At 41.3% G+C, this 15,902-nt stretch overlaps 3 protein-coding genes across 6 annotated transcripts in view; 2 read left to right on the top strand and 1 right to left on the bottom strand.

Annotated features, from left to right (window-relative positions):
* The window catches only part of kmt2bb (lysine (K)-specific methyltransferase 2Bb), a 23,523-nt gene extending 20,672 nt beyond the window's left edge, over positions 1 to 2,851 (top strand). For both annotated transcript variants that reach the window (XM_047597676.1, XM_047597674.1), the window contains exon 36: positions 73 to 2,851. In XM_047597676.1, coding sequence (XP_047453632.1) covers positions 73 to 348 — 276 coding nt within the window. In that variant the 3' untranslated portion in view covers positions 349 to 2,851. The remainder of the gene's footprint in view (positions 1 to 72) is intronic.
* Positions 2,840 to 8,262, bottom strand: igflr1 (IGF-like family receptor 1). Of its 2 annotated transcripts, none has more exons than XM_047597683.1 (9): positions 8,158 to 8,262; positions 5,851 to 5,992; positions 5,564 to 5,759; positions 5,334 to 5,361; positions 5,198 to 5,248; positions 4,345 to 4,411; positions 4,176 to 4,256; positions 3,925 to 4,008; positions 2,840 to 3,843 (listed from the first exon to the last, which is right to left on the bottom strand). In XM_047597683.1, the coding sequence occupies exons 1-9, from the start codon at positions 8,158 to 8,160 to the stop codon at positions 3,518 to 3,520; spliced, it is 978 nt and encodes a 325-aa protein (XP_047453639.1). In that variant the 5' UTR covers positions 8,161 to 8,262; the 3' UTR covers positions 2,840 to 3,517. The 2 variants fall into 2 exon arrangements, with proteins under 2 accessions (XP_047453639.1, XP_047453640.1); XM_047597684.1 differs by having other exon boundaries at positions 3,925 to 3,951.
* Positions 8,185 to 15,902, top strand: LOC125015744 (G protein-activated inward rectifier potassium channel 3-like). Of its 2 annotated transcripts, XM_047597680.1 has the most exons (4): positions 8,185 to 8,321; positions 10,036 to 10,299; positions 10,727 to 11,876; positions 14,184 to 15,902. In XM_047597680.1, exons 2-4 carry the CDS (start codon positions 10,165 to 10,167, stop codon positions 14,534 to 14,536), a joined length of 1,638 nt encoding a protein of 545 aa, XP_047453636.1. In that variant the 5' UTR covers positions 8,185 to 8,321; positions 10,036 to 10,164; the 3' UTR covers positions 14,537 to 15,902. The 2 variants fall into 2 exon arrangements, with proteins under 2 accessions (XP_047453636.1, XP_047453635.1); XM_047597679.1 differs by lacking the exon at positions 8,185 to 8,321 and having other exon boundaries at positions 9,621 to 10,299.

The raw sequence follows: 15,902 nt of genomic DNA, 5'->3' as shown, positions 1-15,902 counted from the left end.
CTCCCAAACGCAAACACGGTTCAAGTAAAAGTGTACGCAACGCACCAATCGATTTAATTTTTCTCTGTCCAGGGTATCGGCTGCTACATGTTCCGCATCGATGACTTCGACGTGGTGGATGCAACTATGCACGGCAACGCGGCGAGGTTCATCAACCACTCCTGTGAGCCTAACTGCTACTCCCGGGTGATCAACGTGGAAGGTCGGAAGCATATTGTCATCTTTGCTCTGAGAAAGATCTACAGGGGGGAGGAGCTCACCTACGATTACAAGTTCCCCATCGAAGACGCCAGCAACAAACTCAACTGTAACTGTGGGGCCCGCCGATGCCGTCGCTTCCTCAACTGAGATGAAAAGCAGAGGATCCTGTTTACTAGTAAGCCTTAATTTAAGGTGGCACTGGATTGGGCTGGGGGAGGCTGCAGGGGGAATTAGCCACTATGAGACTGGCCAGAAACAATAGACTGGAAGAAGTGATATTTGGACATTTTTTTTGGAGGAGAACCAGCACAGAAAAACCATTGGAAAGTTTCTCGCCTCATATATGTCCGCTATTTACTTCGGCTTGCTTAGTTCAGAAGTACACCTGGCGCAGCAATGTCACCACAGCAGTCTTCGCTGAGGAAGTGGTTTTGGTGCTCACGACAACAGGGCCCATTCAACCGAATGTTCAAGAGGGCGAGTTCCTGGATCTATTTGGATGACGCCAACGGAATTTCTGAAACACACATCAAGCCTTACCTGTTTGAGTCATTGCTGAAAACCTATAGCTAAACTTTGAGAGATTCCTTATATGTTTTATTATGTGTTTCTGGGAGGGGGGGGTATGTCTCTGTAGTACACTTGTAATCATGATCGCTCCATCCTCTAGTGACGGGAACATTGTAACCCCATCTGTGCTGTGGTGAAGTCAGTCCTTGAGCCATACATTCACCCCTTAACATTTATTTGTGTGTTTTATCTTGCGTGCAACTCTTATCACTTTTTCAATTTTTTTTTTCTTTTCTTTTTTCTTTTTGGACTTCCTTGTTGTGGATAACAGAACAGCCATGGTGCTAAGCTTTGAAAGCTTTGACTTTGTTTTGACTAAAATGTCTCGCGAATCAGGAATCGTTCAGCTGTTTATTCACCCTGCTGAGAACATGTACCTTAAATTTATGCACTCGAAGCAGTACTCTTTGACAACGTCGGAATATTAAGTGGCTTTTATGTTTCATATTTAATGTCATAGGTCTGCTGTTGATCACCTACTCTCTTCCTGTGTCAAGTTTAAAATGGATCGATAGTTCCTGTGAGTCACATAGTGTCATAGTTGTAAAAATAGAAGCGTGTCTTGAAGGCATGTTTTCGTTTTTGATGTACAGTGTATGTAGCAAACACTACCCAAGCCAAAAGTGAAGATTTGTGGTGAATATCAGTTTTTTTTTTTTTTTTTAAATGTATATTTTATTACTCTCATGGCAGATTTTCATTACCTATTGCAATAAGACTTCGCTGCCCTGCAGTTGCACATAAATAACCGTGTAAAAAAAAAAAACAAACAGACAAAAAAAAAAACAAACATACAAATTATCTTTGTGAAACCTGCTACAGTTTCTCGTAATCAGGGAGAGCACTGGTATATAAAGCATTGCTACTGAGTGTGTACATTCAGCTCCGGCTGCCTGCACCTGGCTTGTGGTGCACAGACTTTCTGGGTGTTGCAGAAAACGGTTTGTCCGGACGTGGAGCTGACGGAAAGCATTCAGCACCTTTAAAATAATGTTTAATGTCGTTGTGAGTTGATGTTCAGTGCCGTCATTGATGAAGCTAATTGAATCCACACACTGTTCCAATCAGTAGTTATATTTATTCATGTTTTGATTTCTATTTTTAATAGTAAGAGGTTGTGCTGTGTATAACTGGTGGCGGTCTAGCGTATGAGGAGATTTCCCCCATTTGTAATTACATATTATTTTTTTTTTTTTCACTTTTATTTTGTTTACAAGTCATGTCCTTTGTTTCACTAATTTACTTGAATTCTTTTCTCGTTCGAGGCAGTCGTGTCTTGCATTTAAGCCTTCATGACAGAAATAGGTCTAAAGCAGGTATTTTTAAAGAGATGTTTTTTTTTTTTGTTTTTGTTTTTTATTATTATTTAGCTTTTCGTTACGATAGATTTCTGACGGTCTTAGAATCAGCCACAGGAGTAAAGTGAGCACTGTTTGCCTACTCAAGCCCATGATCATCTTTTCTTTCGCCTGTTGTTCTTTAAGCTTAGTAGGGCATATTTACATCGTATTTTGTCGTTATCTTAATCCCGCTTTTCCCTCTTGCATGTCCAATCACTGGGATGGAGCCCAGATTAGCTTGTGTCAATCACCTAGCTGGCAACAAGAGCAGAGTCACTCCCAACTCCTTGCAAGGATTCTACCTCAGCTGTTTAGACAGATGTTTGGGAATACTGATGCAAAAAGAGAGGATGATGATTTAAGAATAGCTTGGTTTTAATATCCTGGTGTATGTGTGTGTGCGTGTGCGTGCGTGTGTGTGTGTAATGAAGGATGCAAAGCACTAGTAAAAACCCGAAGTTATCGTGACCATCTCTCCCAGAATCTGTTGAGAAAGCTGTATGTTATATATACACACACATATATATATATATATAAATATATATAGGGTTATTTTAAAGTGTAAAAGACATAAAAATGAAAATTTATGTGTTTAAATTTACGTCTTTGTTACCATGTACAAATAAACCCTAAGTTTGTAAATATTTGTATACATATTTCTAAACCTGTTAATTTTTCTATGCACTTTTTTTATTTATAATGTTATTTGCTTAATAAAGATGTTAAGATGTTTGAACAAACTTTGTTTATTTCATTGTGCAGAAAGAAAAAAAATAAGTCAACTGGAATGATACAGGAGCCAAGTTAGAATAATCATGCCAAAGTGCTGACGTTCCCCCAATGACCACTTGAGGCTCCAAAAACCACATGTTCCCATAGGCCTCCATGTTTAGGACTCCACAGCTGACCTAAGTATTTCTTTGTCTCAGTGTCAATTACCTCATGCATGACATGTACAGGGCGGAACAAAAACTCTTTAGTTTAAAGCGAGGCTGTAGGACATGGCTACTGTAGGCGACCCGCCACAGGGCACGGGTTGCCACCCAAGAAGTGGCAGGAATTAAGGCACCTACAATTAGTGCATGGACAAAAGTATGACACAACCACAACAAAGGAATTGGTCAGAATCTCAGGTAATCTGGAAACAATCTAGTCAGTACTTGGAAAGAGACAAAGACCACACAATTATGTGAGCCCACAAAGAATTAACTAAAGGAAACGACTGGGCAATGAACTGCAATCAACTGAATCAGTACATCAGTTCTGTTTCCTGGAACACAGTTTGACCTTTGAAGGTGAGAATACTAAGACGATTTGTCTGCATGTCTAAAAATATAGAGAGAAAAAAAAACAGCAACATTAGTCAGCTATTGTCTGCATAAACACAAGTTTCCTGGCGCAAAACACTACACTTCCACCACATTCAGGCTGAGTTTGGAAAGAACGGCGACGGCGTCATTACGATCCATCTGTTGCAGATGCTTTGCCAGATGCCCCACGGTCCAGTCTGGGTGTTTGCTGGTGACCCCTTCCAGCACAGCTCTCAGGGGACTCTTACTCTCCTTCATGGAGTAGGTGTAAGTAATCCAGCTGGAGGGGAAGGAGCAGCGTGAAGCAAGGTGTTTGGTGTTCTTCGTTCCAACGCACTCTGGATCCAGCAAAATCACCAGCTCTTCCAAAACATCCAGATTGTCCAGCACTGTGTGTAAAGGTGCTGCGAGGATTTTGGCATCTATTGGGGAGGGCAGATTAGAATGAAAAACGAAACAACAGACAAATGATCCTAATCATTACTGAGGACATGAAAACTCACCAAGAACATCCTCCAGATCACTGTTACCTGGTGAAGTAGAGAGGGAGGAGAAGCTTGGATTGGTATAGGACGAGTTGTAATGGCCTGTATTAAAAGCAGATGGAAGACATGTTTGCACTTAGCATATTGTTGTCTAAAATGCCAAGCCAGATTCATTATGTTTCCTCCCCAAACAAAGACACTGCCAGTGCCTTAGTCAGACACAGAGGACATTTTGTAAGCTTGTGAACTATTCCCTAGTATTCACATGCCTCTTTTCCGTTTCACCACCACTATGTAAGCGAATAAGGAGATAAGCACGAAGAAGACTGCAGTGGTTAAGGGTGCTGCCCCTGTGAAGATAACAAAAAAAAATCCAATTAAGGTCAAGAAGAAATCGAAGTCCTAATTGTTGTGCGTTCAAGTGCGTGTTTAACTTACATACTGCTGCACTGGGTAGTTCTGAAGCTGCTTTGACTGATACTGATGTACTGAAGTACGTCTGGGCCTGAAAAGACAACAGGATGAGCACATTTTCTTAAACTGTCAGTCCTGTTAAAACGAAAGCTATTTTTTTGTGGGTGGGGTATGGAAAATCATATTCTCACTCAACCTAACAAAGAAAACAGGATTTGTATTTTGACTGGCTATAGCCCAATGCAGGCGGCCCAGTTTGAATCATAAAGGCTACAATGTCACAAAAAATATATTAAAAAAAAGAAAAGATGGAACACGTGTCAAACATACGGCCCGAAAGTGACCCACCAGAGGATCTAATTTGGCCCGCAGCATCAATTTGTAAAAATTACACAGAACACTGCAATTGTTCAATGAACTGCTGGTCCTAATTTGTCCACTCTTTCCCCACGAGAAATGGACAGAACACATCACTAAGACTCAGGACTAAACAGCAATGTGTCCAACTTCACAAGCCACATTCAGCCCAAGAACCCCCAAGAACATGTAAATTATCAGGATGTTTACATTTAATAAACTAACCTTCAAAAAAGAAAGAAATTTACCACTTAGCAAATTCATGTTGCACGCCAGATTAGGCCCTCTGGTGGGCCATTTCCGGCACACTGATTTATGTTTGACACCTATGATCTAAACAATCTCCTAATTAACTTGTTCTCCTTTCACAGCAACACAACTACACTGTCTGCTAGTTAACCAGTACCATTTACTCAAACCCTGACATTAAGGGGGTTTCAGGTTGGTTTCCTCCTCTTTTCTAAAATAAGATCAAATCGTTTCCTGCCATCACCACACAAACCAGACTGTTGCAAAGTACCGTTGATGCGATGCTGAAAACGTGCGTTGCTTCAGATGAGGTCGCTGGTTCCTGCGAACAGGGATGCGATAAAATCGTTTGAGTACGTTCAGACTGCACCATGTACAGGATGAGCTCAACCAAGTCGCCCACTCACCGTGACAGGGACTGTGATCGTCGTGGTTCTATGGAAACGTAGAAAAAAATAAAATAATAATAATTAAGAAAATGATTCCTTGGCACTTGATCAGACAAAACGCAAACTATTACTAAACACGCCGCTAGTTCCGATGGTGACTGGTCTGGTGAAAAGGTTTGCTCGAATGAAAAACGACGGACAAATCGAGCAAGATGTGTGTTCCCGAGACTGAAATGCGTCTCTCTCACCTTGCGTCGCTGCAAATAGTGTCAGTAGTTGTGTTGCATTTTCTGGTAGTATATTGCCCAGGAGGACAGGACGCACACGGCCGACAGTGCGCGCTTCTGTCATCGTCGTTGAATGTGTCGGGCTCGCATGGTTGTAAAGCAGGCTCGTGCCTTCCACCATCGTCATCATACCCGCAGTTAGTCGTAACATAGTGGCCTGTATGGTTATAATATAATATAATATAATATAATATAATATAATATAATATAATATAATATAATATAATATAATATAATATTTGACCTACCTCGCTCTCGACGGCAAGATATACATTTTCTCCCGTCCCAGTGGGTTAGTGGATCTGAGCAACTGTCAGAGTGCACCATCCTCAAAAAACTCCGCACAATAGTTGTACTCCAGCTCCTATAACCTTCTGGCGCCACCTCCTTCTACACACGGATCAGTGTAGACCAGTTAACTTTCGGCATGTCTTGGTCAACGACTAAATGTTGTGTTCATCCGAAAGAAGCAAATAAAATATATGTCAACTACTGAGATGCGTGCGGCAACACAATGTCTTGACAAATTTATTTTAAATTAATTTCTTTTTCTTCTTCTTCTTCCAATTATTGTATTTTTCTTATTTGCTTCTACAATTGCCGGAGTTACTCTTCAGTTATGAGAAGAATAAAAAGCCATTTAACGTTTAGGACTTCGCAGACATGTATTGTTGCCGAATATGGTATTTATTTCTACAAACTACATTGAGAGGAAATTGGAACACAACGATGAATCACATCTTTTATCAGAGACGTTTGTGACAGCTCTCAGAAAACCCCACTGCAGCGATGAGTAAAAAATCATGGGAACACCGGCACAGTCACCCTCATTCACACCCAATGACTGTGGATGAATGTGCGGATGTTCCAGTCTTGGATGAAAACGGGAGTAGTTGTGTATAGATAATGAAAACAACAACAAAAGTGCGTTTCCTTAACCTTCCAAATAACAGCGTCTTTTATTTAACCCATGCCAGAGTTATAGAGTGAAACAGAGTGGCCACACTCTTTGTTGTCGCCGCTAGGGCTGTCACGTAGTTCACGTAAGCCTCAATAGTTCCAAAGAAACCGCAAGCTGTTAGTGATGGGAACCATCGTTCTTTTTACTGTACCGAATCACTCGAATCAGTTCATTAAAATGATTCGTCGTTCGAACGAATCAGTAAGTGATCCGTTCGCGAACTGACTCGAGTCAGTGACGCAACGCAAATCAGTAGATCCGTAGCATTCACTGACCGGATCACTCTCCTCGATCACTGACTATATTCCTCCATTTGCTGCAACATAGGCTTAAGACCCAACACTAAGAGATGCGTTTACAGCCTTTCAAATAAACAAAGTATAGCCTTTGTGACTGTCCATGCTTTATTCCACTGAAATCAATGCAAAAAATTATGAAAGTGGGAAATAAATATAAAGCAAAATGATAAACAAACAGTATTGTATATTTTAACATATTAACACATTTTAACAGTCAAAAATAAAAATAGGCCTTGTTCAGTTTAGTGCAAAAAACAAATATATCAATTACAAGAAAATGCCATAAAAAATTAAAGATATGGAACCTGCATTAAAAATATAAGAGGACAACATAAACTTAAATAGGCTTAAACATGCAACAAAATAAATAAATAAATAAATAGCTTAAAAATATAAAAACAAATATCTAAATAACTTTCTAAACAAACACAACAAATGTCAAACAAAGGAATGATTTGGAGTGATTCTAGTGAAGCCTTCACACCACAAACACGCACCGTCCCCCTGCGCTATCTGCCGGCTAACTGCATCATTGGCCGAAAATTCACGAAGAGTCGCGAGTCACCCCGAAAATCCACCAGGTCCGTCTGCGTCGCGCTGCGCAAGCGTCGCGTATTTGGTCCGGCCTCCACTCAGCGTCAACACTCACCGGGCGCAACACGAGCGTGGAACAGCAGCGTAGCGCTGGCTTGCGAGCCGGCCATATTCTGTGTCGGATTTCCTGTCCTGATGCAATCTGCTCTTTTGAGCTTGGCACGGTTTAGCAATGGCTCCGTCAAAAGTAGAACTGCGATTGAATGATAGCGTAATGTTGATCTAGGGCCAGGAAATACGACCCGGAGTCTGTTCGTGGTGTTTTTTTGAAAAACGACCAGATTCGCTCTGCAATTTCTGTCTGAATTCCTGTCCGAACAATCCGCTCTCTGTCCAGCTTGACGCATCGAGCGTCAAATAGAGAATAGGTGTCTCATCGTGTGGCCGAGCGTCAAGGTGCTTCTGGGACGATTCTGGGACGCTTCTGGGACGCTTCTGAAACGGAGCACTACGGAGCAGGGGGAGGTTGATACATTGACTTTAATGGGCGCGTATTGCTCACAATGACACAACGCTTCCAGTACGCAACGCAGACGGACCCGGTGGACCCTCGTGGCTGAGTTCCGTTCAACTGAACTGAGACTGGAATGCATCAGTTCATAAAGTGATTCGATACAGTTCGTTCACTTCATATCAGTAGGGGGAGATAGACTACTAGCTAAACAGACCAAGTTCAAGACAGCTATGGTTAGTGGTTTTACCATGGTTGGCTGTGCAGCCTTTGGATGCAGCAATCGATCCGAGAAAGTAGTCCAGATGTATGGCTTCCCCAAGGACACTGACAACCGGAAAAGGTGGTTGGTCGATGGTCAGCGGGCAAAACTTTCCGGTTAAAGGTGACAACAACAACAGAAAACTTTGTGAAGTAAGTAATGGCTACAGAGGTTTTAGGATACATTTTCAAACAGTTTCCACAGTTTTTCCCATTTCATGTATTTCAAACACTATTGTTAGCTATTGTTAACACACTTGTCAGGTTCATTTCTTCTAGGGATGTAGTGTAGGTGGCATAAATACATATAACACCAAGAATACGTTGTTATTACAGATAATGAGGGAGAAACTGAGGTGCAGTTAGAGTAGAGTGAGAGGGATGTACCAGGTGACAATGAAGCAGAGGTCAGCAGACAGCCAGGAGCCAGTCAGTCCAGGGCTGGTGTTGAAGTGGCCACATTAACAGGGACAGGAACCAGCCTGCCAGGAACCAGTCATGACAGGGCCAGTGTGGAGGACCTGCTGAGAGAATTAAAAAAGGAAAGAAATCTGAGGATAAAAGCAGACAGGGCTCTAGCACGACAAAAAAGAATCAATTGGCACTTAGGAGGAGAAACAACAACCTTCAACAAATGTTTACTTCAATTTTCAATCAGGACCAGATTCATGCACTCAGCCAAAAGAAAAAAGGGGTGATTCGGTGGGGCAATGACACCATTAAAAAGGATATTCAAATTCGATTTACAGCAGGCACAACAGCATACAAAACCTTATTATAAGTTATTATTACTGTAGTAGTAGTTATAGCAGAAGTAGAACAGCTAGCATTTAAGTAATAGTAGCAATAATAGCTGTAGCATTTTAGTATTAGCAGTAGTGGTAGTATTTTGGTGATGTTTTAAAACCTAACAATCAAAACAACTTTACATAATGTCACCTGACAACAAAAGTTTTAAAATGCCATCAACTTCATCAACTTACCAGTAATTGTTCTTGACAAGCAATTGAGATCAACGGAGCTCCGTCCCTTGTTTGTTCAACGGGAGTCAATGGAAGTGTCATAACTCTGTTTTATTCTATAGCTCTGACCCATGCCTGCAACTATAACTGCACACTTCATTTATAATCCATTTATATTCATACTACCTTTTGTAAGGCAGGCTTTCTTAAAATCAAGACTACCCTCATGTCATTTGTAGACTTTGTGCCACCACCATCAGGAGTGTTGAAGAGTGTTTTGAATGATAATGCATAAATAGATTTTAATAAAATCAGTTAATAAGTCAATAAAATAACTTATTACATTTGCTGGTGCATTTCCAAACGTTTGTTTCCTTCCAATAAATATATTCCCATATATTCACAGTAGCTACAAAGTTGCGACAAGGGTGTTGATTCCCATGTGCAAGTTAATAGGTTTAGCCTTACCTTACCTTGAGCATGTTGTCCTGTAGATGACCAGCTGAGTCGTCTCCGGATGCTTTGGAAGGACAGCTGAGACAGCATTATACTGGAGCTTAGCTCCATCTGTAGAGGATATCCTTTCGATCTAATCTTTTGCATTAGTATTGGTTACTCACTGCTGCAGTAGTGAAACAAAGATCTCTATGTAAGGAAATACCCAGTGTTTGGTCTGCGATAGGACGACTGCACCACTTACAGGTCAGTTGATGTCACACTTAAAAATGTAAACTATGGCAAAACAGAGTAAACAGAAAAGAAAGGTTCAACAAGAGAGTGACATTTATAGTGCAGTGAGAAACTATTTTTTCTAAACGACCTCAGAAGTGGACCCGGAATGTAATTACATGATGATTGTTCCCATATGCGAATCCTGCCTCACGATCTCCTCTCAATTTCCTCAGGTCATGACTGAAAGAACCGCAACTCAAAGTCAGAACCATGTACACTCTCTAGTGCTTATTGCCTTTGCATTTCTGTAGTGTATCTGGGTGCAAATAGAGACTACAAGGTGCCCTGGATTTACAAGGAACATGGGGCCTCCCGGTTCCACCCAGGACAAGACAGGAGGACGACGAACGTCCATGCCTTGTCAACCAAAATCCATCATGATTGTCCATTCCACGCCTTCAGGAGAGAAAATTCAGTGTGAGAGCTTTTCAATAAATGTAAGTCATTGAGCTGCATTATTTTCTTTTGCTAACTGCAAACGAACAATTGTGAATACAGCACAATTAATTTGTCGAAGGTTGTCTTTACCAATGCAAAATGCGAGGACAAAGAAATCTTTCACCATGGTCTGTGCTCCAGATAGTGAGTCCGCATAGGGAGTTTTCTGTGGCTTGAATCCCAAGGTTTGATTGAGGCCAGACACTAGGCGCTTGACACAAAAAAAAATTGTGGTTTGAGATGTTTCTTTGACACTACTAGATGAAGTACATTAGTTTTATGATTCTGGAAAGTGCAATCATGTGAAAGGAGGATAAGAATATAAAAACTGAGGAAGTCTGATGTCCTCACATAACCTTTAGGAATAAGCAAAGCTGTGGGAGGAGGAAAGGCGGAAATACCAATGTGATTTTTCCCTTTTTTCAGACAGACACAGACAAATGCCTTCCTCTACCGAACATCGCTACAGGGATTTTATCTGACCTTGCAACAGCCAAACGGCACCACAAAAGTACAACAGATATACCTCACTTGCGTCGCTGCTCACTGAGAGACACCAACAATGTGACACGCAGCCCTCGCCACGCTCTCAGCGTGCCCAACATGGGGAGCCCCAGTCCGCTCTGTATCATTAACAGCAGCCCTCTCCACAACATTCCAATCTCACCAGCACGAAGCAGCATATCCAGCCCTGCCAGAGAGCTGGAGAAGCTTGCAAAGGCCCGCAGCAAACTCCTGGAGAGCGAAAGTAACCAAACGCCCACACTTCCGCCAGAAACTAGACAACAACTCCGCTATGTCTCTAAAGATGGAAAATGTCGCGTTAACTTGTGTCACATTTCTGAGAGGGGGCGTTTCCTATCTGATATCTTTACCTCTTTTGTAGATCTCCAGTACCGCTGGTTCCTATTTGTTTTTATGATGTGCTATATCACCACATGGTTCTTGTTTGCTGGGCTCTTCTTCTTCAGTGCCACTTTCCGAGGTGACCTAGGACCAGAGAGACCTCTCGACCATAGCCCCTGCTACTTGGGCGTAGACGACTTCATTTCAGCTCTGCTCTTCTCGGTAGAGACACAGCGCACAATTGGTTACGGATCTCGCACGGTTTCTCCCACATGCCACGAGGGTGTGCTGTTGGTCATGATGCAGTGTATCGTTGGGTCTATGATAGATGCTCTCATGGTGGGCTGCATGTTTGTTAAAATATCCCGTCCAAAGAAGAGGGCGGAGACGCTTCTTTTCAGTCGCACATGTGTCATATCGAACCGGGATGATCAGCTGTGTTTGATGTTCCGTTTAGGAGACCTGAGAGAAAGCCACATGGTGGACGCAAAGGTCCGTGCAAAATTAATCAAGTCAAGACAAACAGCAGAGGGCGAGTTCTTGCCACTTGAGCAGACTGAGATAGACCTTGGTTATGAAACTGGATCCGACCGACTCTTCCTCGTGGAACCTCAAGTTATTCAGCATAATATAGACTCCAATAGTCCACTTTGGGATCTGGGCTCAGAGCAGCTTAGGCGGCAACAGTTCGAGATCATCGTAATCTTGGAAGGCATCGTTGAGGCCACAGGTGAGTAATCACTGTTAAGAAGACTGTTAAGTTACTACTTCCTCCTACATTTTTTTTTTTTTTTTTTTTTTTTGCAACACTAAGGAAAATGAGTAATATTCATCGGTTACCATCTCTACGTTTCTTCATTTGCTGGCTCTAACTCCGAAAGCTTGTTGTTGCCTCTGCGGAATATCTCTCATGCGGAATGCATGCGAGAGAGCGATCCAAAGTCCTTTTCATTGATTAAAACAAAACATCCAGATTTAACTCACTGTTTAGTCCAGTCTTCGATGACAGTAAATGCACACTGCAACTGTCCTTGTGTGATGCAAGAGAAGCAGTGAGAGATTAGAAGTAACAAGTGTTAACAGCACTGATAAAAAAGTAATTTTCCCTGTGATGTAATACAGTTATCAAAGCAAAATATATATCAGATTATCACTACACTTTTTTATTTCTCAACTGCAACTCTGGAAATATTTCTGAGATATATTCATGTTGCCTCACTTAAAATCTCACTCCAAACAAACTGTACCGTTAACACAAGTTTTCTCCTCTCTCTGTGCATGTTTCCTGAGCTGCGTACCAAAACATTCTGCATTTCACCAGGCCCATGACCAAGTTTTTTCATCAAATGCTTTTCCCTTTTCCTTCTAAACACATTTTAGGCCATGTGAACAACTCGTTTTCTGTTCAACATACCCCAAGGAAGGGCATCAAGGAGAAAGGGAGAAGCATAAAAAGTTTTCTGTACTGTTCCATGGAAATAGTATCCTCATGAGAACAGTTTTCACAGGTGTGCCCCAAACTAATAAAAAACCTCCGCAAAGTAAATAATTTCATTACTCATTTCATTTGGTAACCAAATGATGTCATAATGTCATGCCAGAGTGTAGACATGATCAAAGGAAAACGTTTCAAGTTTATTTTCAGTACTGAAAAGTGCTATTAAATTATTTAAAGTGCTGATTTCTGCCTCTATCCACAGTTTATCCTTAACCTATTGTAAGGACAAAAATATGTCTAAAAATATGGCTGTCAGGCAAGCTGAAGCTAGTTCATATTTTTGCCAGATGTGCTACAGCCAAATGATTAGACCAACCAGTAATAGCTGGGGTGATTATGCCCCTTTACCGTAAATACAGCGTTGCTATGTTGTTTTTTTTGTGTGAAACACACCTTTTATATTTTTGTGCAAAAATGTTCAATGTACATTGTAATGTACAAATGTACACTCGTAAGCAATGGAAAAGGTAGTTAAAAAAATGCGATTCGTTGCGGAGTGCTTTAGATGTAGGCCGTGTATGGAAATCCAGCTTTAGTCACCAGTTAGCCTAAGGAGCATGTCTTTGGAGGTGGGAGGAAACCAGAGTATCTGGAGAAAACTCACACAGGGATACAATTCTTGCTGGAAGGCATCAGTGCTAACCAAGCAGCTATGCTGCTCTCAGCATTTGTTTATTCCAGAAATAATACTCCAGGATGTGGTGTGACGCCTTTGTGGAGCAATATCAACAGTGGGTTTCCTCACTGTTTGCATTAGGTCCTTTTATATTGAGATTTAGTCTGCACTTTCCAAAGCATTCCTTTTGTGTCCTCCCATATACTTCTTTAGAATGTTAAACAGTGCCAGACGGTCCATAAAACATTTTCGCAGCACTCCTCTGGCTTGTCCACATGAGATTCAGCAAACTTCAGACAGGCAGAAATATTCTTCTAAGAAAGCAGTGGCTTTGTTTTTGCCACTCTGCCAGGCACATCATGGTTGTTCAATGTTCTCCAGATGGGGGATTAATGAACATGAACATCAGCCAATGTGAGAGAGATCATTAGTTTCTTATAAGTTACCCTGGCTTCATGTGTGACCTGACTATATCCGTTTTGCTTTGGAGTGAACTTTGTTGAGTGACCACTCCTGTGGAGGGATGGTTTTGTAACCACTGCAATCTTTTCCACAACATGTGTTGTGAAGACGTGACTGCTTTTTTTTTTTTTTTTTTTTTTGACCTGCCTTTTTTTTAAAAATGAAAAACAAATCTGGGCTTTGAATGACCCCTGATTTCCATTACATTGATTGAAATAAGCATGTAATCGTAGAGATGCACTTAATTTTACTTTTTTATCAGAGATGTGTACTATTGGCATACCAATTTCTCAAATAAAGGTATAATATTTGAAAAAGAAGCTCAAGAGAAGAAGAAGAGTGGAAAAGAGTTCCCACGTCTACTGAGTTGCAATGATGGGTGGAGTACAGCCAGACATTCAAAGGGTGTGTGCAGTTTCTTGCTTCCATCCCATTTTTTTTTTTTTTTTTTTTTACCACAGGGATGATGTGCCAAGCCAAAACATCTTATATTGAAACAGAGATTGAGTGGGGCGCTCGCTTTGAGCCGTGCATGACGCTGGAGAAGGGCTCATTCAGAGTGGACCTGCGTCGGTTCCACACCACCTACAAGGTACCTCTGCCTGACTGCAGTGCCAGGCAGGCACACCAGTTAATGACTCTACAAAGTCACAGTAAAGCTAGCCAAGACTGGGAAAACTGGATGGAGGGAATGGCTGAAGAGGACAAAGAGAAGCAACCGGCCTATGGAGGATTTACTATTGAAAACATTCAGGAGGAGAGGATGTCTGAAGGGAATGAAAGTGAAGCAAGCGCGGAAAAAAACATGCCATGACACAACTGATTAGTACCTATAGTTAAAAATTTATACTGGTGGTGGTGGTGGTGGTGGTGGGGGCTTAGCAAATGAGAACCACATCTGCATCCAACAATGAGTTGTTTTCCATTTCAAGAGCAAAAAATAAGAACAACATTTTGTCCTTTTGCTAAGAAAATGACCAGTGCATTGAAATGAAATGAAGCTCCAGACCACTGGCCCCAGATTGTAGGTCAGATAATTGATATTTTTCATTTTTGGTACTCTGTCTGTGTTATTGAAAACAATGTCAGCTCTGGTTGACAGCAGGATCAATAGACTATACTGCCGCCTCCTGGCAAATATGAGACACTGCTTCTGTAGTTAGCACTTAAATCTTAATAGTTCTAATTAGGGGTGTCTCTCTCCACTGCGTTTAGCAGTGTCAAAATTAAGTAATCCCCCTTCTATAACATAACATAACTATAACAATGTAAACAACACAACAACAACAATCGAATATAAAGTCAGTAAGTAAGTAGGTCATTCGAACAAATAAGTAAACAAAAGCAACAATCTAATAATAAATAGAAACATTGCTCAGAGAGAAATGTTGGCTCATTGATTTCCCACCACAGAAGTGAGTCTGCATCTCGTGTATTTGTATTCTCTTCTGAGTGCACATTGCAATAATGTGTGACATTGCTGTGACGCTAGGATTTGAACGTCAAACTCTGTCCTCCAGTGTCTGCATCTTATTTCAGAATACCCTCTACTACACCCACAACGCTTACATTAGTTTAATTTCCAACACAAAAAAATAAAGGCATGTTTTTATGAGGTAAAAATTTTGTTCATAGTAGGCACACACAAAAACCACTGCAAACCTTATTTATATCAATGGCAAAAGCAGGATTATCTTCCATGATGTCTAACTCACCAAAACGCCGACTGAACTCTGTTGTTGCCACAAGCATCTTTATCTCTGATGGCCTGTGACATTTTCTCCAAGATGGAAATGTGTGTAAACAATCTCTGCTGTAATGGCCATTGCTTCCTTGAATAAATCGCCATCTGTAAAGGGCTTCTTGTGTTTAGCCATAGGGGACTTACATGAAACAACGCCTCAGTCGCAGACTTGTTTTGAGCAGCAGGTTTTGTGAAAAATTACTGGGCCTCCAACACTGATTTCATCTCAACAACTTTCCTTCCACGGATTGCACTCTTTGAAAGGGGAAACCGTCATTGAAGTATCCGTGGTTGGTGTTGTGGTGCCGCTCCAGATTTCCTCTTGTCGAAGGAGGATATTTTCCTCTCCTTCAGCCCAAGATCTTTGTACCGTTTGGAAAGGGTAGTTCACCTACGCACAAATCACGTGACAATTTCATACGTTTTGGATATTTAT

Source organism: Mugil cephalus, chromosome 11 (assembly GCF_022458985.1).
Source record: "Mugil cephalus isolate CIBA_MC_2020 chromosome 11, CIBA_Mcephalus_1.1, whole genome shotgun sequence".
Lineage (NCBI taxonomy): Eukaryota > Metazoa > Chordata > Actinopteri > Mugiliformes > Mugilidae > Mugil > Mugil cephalus.
The sequence above is the reverse complement of the archived record's forward strand: the minus strand, read 5'-3'. Positions and strand labels throughout refer to the sequence as shown.

What these genes read in the sequence shown, in the direction of transcription:
- igflr1 (XM_047597683.1), bottom strand. An exon ending in CGATCACAGTCCCTGTCACG is followed by an intron (nt 5,249 to 5,333) that starts GTGAGTGGGCGA and finishes CCCTGTTCGCAG; the next exon opens with GAACCAGCGACCTCATCTGA. An exon ending in ACTACCCAGTGCAGCAGTAT is followed by an intron (nt 4,257 to 4,344) that starts GTAAGTTAAACA and finishes TTATCTTCACAG; the next exon opens with GGGCAGCACCCTTAACCACT.
- LOC125015744 (XM_047597680.1), top strand. Translation starts at nt 10,165, where the DNA reads ATGGGGCCTCCCGGTTCCACCCAGGACAAGACAGGAGGACGACGAACG. An exon ending in GTGAGAGCTTTTCAATAAAT is followed by an intron (nt 10,300 to 10,726) that starts GTAAGTCATTGA and finishes CCCTTTTTTCAG; the next exon opens with ACAGACACAGACAAATGCCT. An exon ending in AGGCATCGTTGAGGCCACAG is followed by an intron (nt 11,877 to 14,183) that starts GTGAGTAATCAC and finishes TTTTTACCACAG; the next exon opens with GGATGATGTGCCAAGCCAAA.